This window comes from Pundamilia nyererei, unplaced genomic scaffold (genome assembly GCF_000239375.1).
Source record: "Pundamilia nyererei isolate P.nyererei 1_Seehausen unplaced genomic scaffold, PunNye1.0 scaffold00057, whole genome shotgun sequence".
NCBI lineage: Eukaryota > Metazoa > Chordata > Actinopteri > Cichliformes > Cichlidae > Pundamilia > Pundamilia nyererei.
Window position 1 is genome coordinate 2,765,717 of NW_005187458.1, and position 6,299 is coordinate 2,772,015.

Genomic DNA, 6,299 nt, shown 5'->3' on the forward strand with positions numbered 1-6,299 from the left:
CACACACAGAGGCTGCTTTAGTTACAGCAGGCTGGCTGGAGGCATCTGATAGCCAGGCCTCCAGGGACCCTGACGAGCGACTACCTGAAATTTAATCTCCAAAAGGAAGTACTGTGTCACACACACACACACACACACACACACACACACACACACACACACACACACACACACAGATGCTGCGTTCTGTTATTGTTTAATTTCCTCCTCTCCTACCTGCACATACTTTTCATTGTTCCGCTAAAAGTTTTCATCTCCTGTGATCCTGAACTCAAACAGACTTATACCTCAGACAGTTCACACACACACACACGCACGCACGCACGCACACACACACACACACACACACATTGTCCATTCAAACTATATTTCTACACCAACAGCGATGCCTTGTGCATTTCGAATAGTAAAACAATGTTATTTTTCTTTTTGTCTAATTGTCCGTGCAGACAAACCAAGGCTCACTGCTGCAGCATATTCTGTGTATCCAGAGCCGCATGCATCTAATGCCTCCATGCCGCAGAGCTTTAATAGAAAACAGTTAAACGTCCCATGTCCTCTTGTGCAGCCTTAAACAAAATGATGCACATCTGCACCAAGTTTCAATTAATTCAGTCTGATTGCTTTTGGGTAAGCTTGCTGACAGACAGAACAACAAACAGACAGATAAATAAACAGCAAATAAAACAACTCTCTGCTTTTCAAATGTGACATGCACACTTTAATATGACCAAATCACACAAACACGAGGTCTCAGAAGCTGATTAATCACTAAAATGAATTTCTAATTAAAAGGACTGAATCACCCAGTGCATTTGTTTGAAACGGAGCTTTAGGTTATTACAAATCCTTAGCAAATGTGAACCAACGTGGAACAATCTAGAGATAAAGGAAAAGTTTAGTCTTTAATAATAAAAGCAGACTAAACTACTGATGAGTTTAATCTTCTTTTTAAAGGATTTGTTAAAAAATAAAAATAAAGTAATGGCAGATTAAAAATATATACAAGTATTAAAAAAAATCACCATTAACCCAAATTTAATCTTCATAAACACATAAATATTTACCTGCATTTTACTTCCAAATTTACTTCTTGAAAGTCATTTTCTTTTTATAAAAAAAGTCTCTTCACTATTAGAAGTCTATACATCCCTAAATGTCTGGCCTGTCCATTTATTTCTCGTTGATGAAAAATCAGGTGGAAAAATTTTCCACTTCATTTCTATAGCACTGAATATGAAATAATATCGCACAATAATCTAAAGCCAGATTGTGTTGACAGTGCCGTGCAGACTGTCTCTGAACGATTACACTGTAAACCCAAATGTTCAAATTCATTCGTGTAAACCTTCTTTAAAAAAAAAAAAGTTTTTTGAAATAACAAATTGTATATTCAAAAAATATTATACTCAAACATTTTATATATTGTTCTAGGTATGTGTAGACTAATGTTTTGTAAGTGTCTTACTGGCACCTCTCAAGAGTGGAAAATCTTGCAAGAAATGAATGTAGTGAATGTAAATGTCTCGACTGCAGCGTTTAATTTGTGATGGTATAAACTGGTTTAAAACTAGATGTTCCTGACTAAAGTAAAGCACTCTGCTTTTGTAGAGAAGAAAAACTTAAACCAGAGACTATGACAATAAAGAAATCTCAAGTGAAAATATTGGAGTTATATATATACTTAAAAATACTTAAGTAGCCAAGTACTACATCTTGCATGTAATGAAAATATTTAAATGATGAAAAAAAATGTTATTCACAATGACAACTTGATCTATTTGTTTTCAGGAGAAACGACTGGCAAGCATGTATGCCTAAAATAGGTACATGTAGTCTTTCCATTTTAATAACTGTAGTGAAAGTTGAGTGAATGTGACCTTTAAATGCTGTAATACTGAGTTAAAGATCGACCTCTGTTCCTACATTTTCATTCTGCCTTTTAAACTCTTTACATCTTTGCCTTCTACCCTTCATATGCAACTTTAATCTGTTGCACACATCTAACTTTAAGCTAATTGTGGTGAATCAAAACACCATTTTCCTCTTCCTGTCTCTCATCTAACCCCTCTGTCAGCACTTGAGGGCTGGGGGTAGATCCTGTGACCCTCCTGAAGAGGTGATAATGTGAAAACAAACCATATTAAATCCACTACTGACCCCCATGACCCCTCTGTGCTACACTACACGAGATAATGAACATCGCACAGAATGACAGCGCTCTCCTGGGCAACATTTTTGTGACTCTGGTTACATTGGTCATGATTTACAGTAATTCTCAGTTCTGAAACTGAGTATAAAATGTCAAACCCTACAGCTGCAGCCAGGGAAATCTTTGTAGCAATAATGCTTTGTAGTGCCAAGAGTTCACTGTGCATTATCCCTAAGCTGGTATCCAATGGTGGCAGCGTGAGTGCTGCAGAAAATATTGCCCACAGAGAGTCTCTTTCTCTTTCTCTCATATATATATATATATGGGTCATTATCTTTCTGCTTATCTTTCTGATTTCTGCTGATTAGGTTTCACATACTGCTATTAACAGACAATATAACCACCAGCTTGGTGCCTAGACAACAAACATGCAAAAACACCGATCATGTTCCTGTAGGGATTTTAGCTTTCAGAGTAGTTGATGTCACATTTAGTTTCAAAGGTTTTTTTTGTTTCTTTACATATTTACATAGCTGCAGGTGATACTGTAATCCACAGATGATGTAACTTTTCACCTATTCTGCCTCCTTCCTCTCTCAGTGCCATGGCTACCTACCCACCCACCTGCTCCAACACCAATACATCCCAGGGAATGAACATGGCCAACAGCATTGCCAATCTGCGACTCAAAGCCAAGGAGTACAGCTTGAACCAGGTGCCCACAGTCAACTGAAACACTGAGAGGCTAGGGGATCCCAGGGGAAGGGAAGGAGCCCTCTCTACTACAAGACCCCCCAGACCCAGAGAAGGACATTGTCTCTGGGATGAACATTATTCCACATACTCTGGATCAAGAAGTATTCTTTTCTTTCTGGAGCAGCCATGATGGTATACTACTATCAATGTACCAATGTGCAAAAGTGCAAAAGCGTGTGATGGCAGGATTTTCCCCAAGCCAAGTTTTCTTTTTCTCCTCAGCATCACTGAATTCTTGTTCACACAAAAAGACATCTAGACTGGATGCTGTAGCCAAATAGCTGCACAGTTTTGCATTTGTGATTGTGACTTAAATGGAGGGTTAGTTCCAGTCAGAGAACTTGCTTAAATGGAGACTCATATGGACTACATGGAATCCCACTTTTTCTATGGTGTTGGATAAAATTACACACCATAATTGGGATCATCTACTTTCTTTCTTTTTATGTCTTCAACAAAATGACAATGACTTCCTCTGACATTTATACAATTTAATTTTTTTTTCACATTTCTTTCCATTTTATACCACTGACAAACAAACATTTTCAACACATTTTGAATTTCATGTAATAGTCCAATATAAAGGAGAGGCTAATGTATTTCTGAATCCAAAATCAGTAGATAATTTCATATGATATCCTTTATTTGTAACAGAATAAAAACTTGTATATGAATAAACATGCGTTTCAAGCAATAAAATTGCAGTTTCAACACATATCAGAAGGGAGAAAACAGTTGTTTTCCAATATTTTCCAGGTTTCCAACACTTTCTTTAAACAGTTCCTGACTGAGTCTTTACGCTTGCAGATTATTATAACAAAAATATACTGCCTACGATCAGTCAGCCTTGAATTATGCTTCAAGAATTATAAGGAATAAGTGTGTTTATAGATGAGACCATTTGGAAAGCAAACTGATCACGGACCTCATGCACACCCCATAAAAAGAGAGATTTACAACCAGAGAACAGATGCTCCTTCAGAGAAACCCCAAGGTCCTCCTGCTTTGTGTGGGGGATAGGCTTGGGGGAGGGGTGTTTCCCTGATTACCACAACCTGAAATTTCCATCTTAAAAATAGGATATTTATGAGCGGCGAAATCTTGTCCTTGCTATGAAGGCCCTCGGGTCTTGTTTAACTGTATGACTCTTAAACAAGGTGTTTCTTCTCCCTGCCCCTCATAACCTTCACTGTCAACAAACATAAGTTGATACTGGTCTTTGAATGGTGTTCCCAGACTGTAAAAGCCAGGTTGAATGAAACCGTAGCTGATGAGGAAGTGTTTTAATTTGGTGGACTTAAAAAAATCGGCATGCGTGCCATCGTATGAAAACACGGCTCAACGAATTGTCATTTGCATAAGTTTACACTTTGCCTAAACCTTTACGTTAGTGGTGTCAGCAACATTACATATGTGTTGAACGGTGTTTGCAACATCTCCTTCATTCTTATTGTTATGCACGAATCTGTAGAAAACTCAGTGGGATGTAGGCCTTAAACTGTTTATAAGAATGAAAATCTTCATTTACACACAGTAATTTGGGTAGTTTTTCATAATTCAAGTATCTTCAATGCAAGCCGGCACTGTCAAACAGTTACAGAGCAGAGCAAATGTTAGTCATAAGGAGAGAAACGGTTCACTGATGAGATTTTAGGGTTTTTCCTGACTTGTATGTCACTTTTAAGGAGGGGTTTTTCTTTTTCCTTTTCACTCATTTCATTTCTTGCTCTGGGTTGTTTTCCTGATCACTGATCCCTGACTTTGGGATGTCCAGTGTCAGACCCCTGTCACCCTCTCCCCTGCCAGGCGCCCAGGCTCACCTTTCACAGCCAGGGCCTGGCTGCCCCGAAGTAATTCCAGATGTGGAGATCTTTTTGACCTCCCAACCCACCCCCACCTCAGCTTCCCTTCTTCATCCTCCTCCCCCAGTTTCGCCTCCAGGCCCTGGACTGCAACTCCATCAGGGCTGACAGCGTCCCCTCAGACATCGTCTCTACTTGAATGAGCACATGACATACAAGGCAGCTCCCCCATTACCACCGCTCCTCCTCCACCCGTCACCCTCACCCACCCACCCACCCCCCCCATCTTAGCAGCACATCTGGAGCTCATTACAGAGGAGACAGTAAGAGCGAGGGAGGGGTGAGGAGTCTGCATGCAGAGTGTGTATGTGCAAGAGAGCGGGAAAGAGAGCGTTACTTAACTCGGCTCCTTTGAAACATCCATCTTTTTTCTTCCTTTGTTCCTTTCTCCTTTTGCTTTTTTCTCCTTGACTTTTGCATTTCACCTTCTTTTCTTTGCTTCCTGCCCCTCACTCTCTGCCTGGAGTAAGCTTTGTTCTGCCATCAGTGCCACATGATCACAAATACTTTATTAATGAGTGGTTTTGGAAAAGAGCTCAACACAAAAAATAGAAAATCTCCAAGCAGTCTGAGTGAAATACTGCACAGCTGTTAACAGTGTGTGGTTTGGGTGAACAACCAAAAGAATGTCCTGAGATGTGGAGTTTCCACGCAAGTCAAGTTGACTGAGAGGTTGCACTATTTGTGTGATTAAGTCACTATTATTACACACTTTTCATAAACACAGATGCAAGCTCGACTACACCCTCTGTTGGATTGGAAAGGAAACATAATTAACTTCAAGCTGCCATCCCAAGGCTAACATTGGTGAGCATATGAACTGTTCTTGCATTGCCAACGAGTGGTTGTTTTCCTTTTCTTTACAATCTGTCTGCTTTTTCCCCATAAAAACGATGCTTGCTTTTACTGATTAACACGTGTTATTTGTGAAGCCTGTGCTTCCACCAGAAGGCATTTAACCTGAAGAGGTAGCCCTCACTTTTGCACATTTGACCATCATTTGTATTATGTGCAATAACTTCAGGATGGAGTTGATGGAATGTTCTTCAAAATTTTACTCAAGTACCTTATTCAAATTGTACTTTCTGTTACTACATGCCGGAAAATTGACAGCTTTGCTTTTATGCTCAGCTCTCTCTTAAACACAACAGAGCTTTGAGTTTTCAGTATAGGTTTCTGCATCTCTCTGTAGTCTTATCCATCTCAGAGTTTTCATGCGAGTGCAGTCACCGAGCATAATACGAGATGCTGTTTTGTTTGGGGTGGGGTTTTTTTTACATTCAAGAAGAATTTCAGCCGAGTGAAACTGTCTGGACTAATGGTAGTTCTCAATCTTTCTCTCTAGGTGGAGAAAAAGAGAACATGAGCAAAACCTTTGGCTTGTTTGATCTGACGACGAGTAAACAAGTCAAAGGTTTTTGTAGCTCATCTAAACCTTTTTATGTCTGGAGGGCAAACTGAGTCAGCATGCCTGAAACATTTCCAATAATTCCTGTTTGCTCATGAAAACTGTGCACACACAGGAGCAT

At 39.6% G+C, this 6,299-nt stretch overlaps 1 protein-coding gene across 2 annotated transcripts in view; it reads left to right on the forward strand.

The window, feature by feature from the left end:
- prrx1b (paired related homeobox 1b) overlaps positions 1 to 3,625 on the forward strand; it is a 14,111-nt gene extending 10,486 nt beyond the window's left edge. The window contains exons 4-5 of one of the 2 annotated variants that reach the window (XM_005734282.1): positions 1,792 to 1,826; positions 2,753 to 2,868. In XM_005734282.1, the coding sequence (XP_005734339.1) occupies positions 1,792 to 1,826; positions 2,753 to 2,808 (91 nt within the window). In that variant the 3' untranslated portion in view covers positions 2,809 to 2,868. Of the gene's footprint in view, positions 1 to 1,791; positions 1,827 to 2,752 lie in introns of both variants that reach the window. The other variant, XM_005734281.1, reaches the window with a different exon arrangement.
- Positions 3,626 to 6,299: the final 2,674 nt, after the last annotated feature.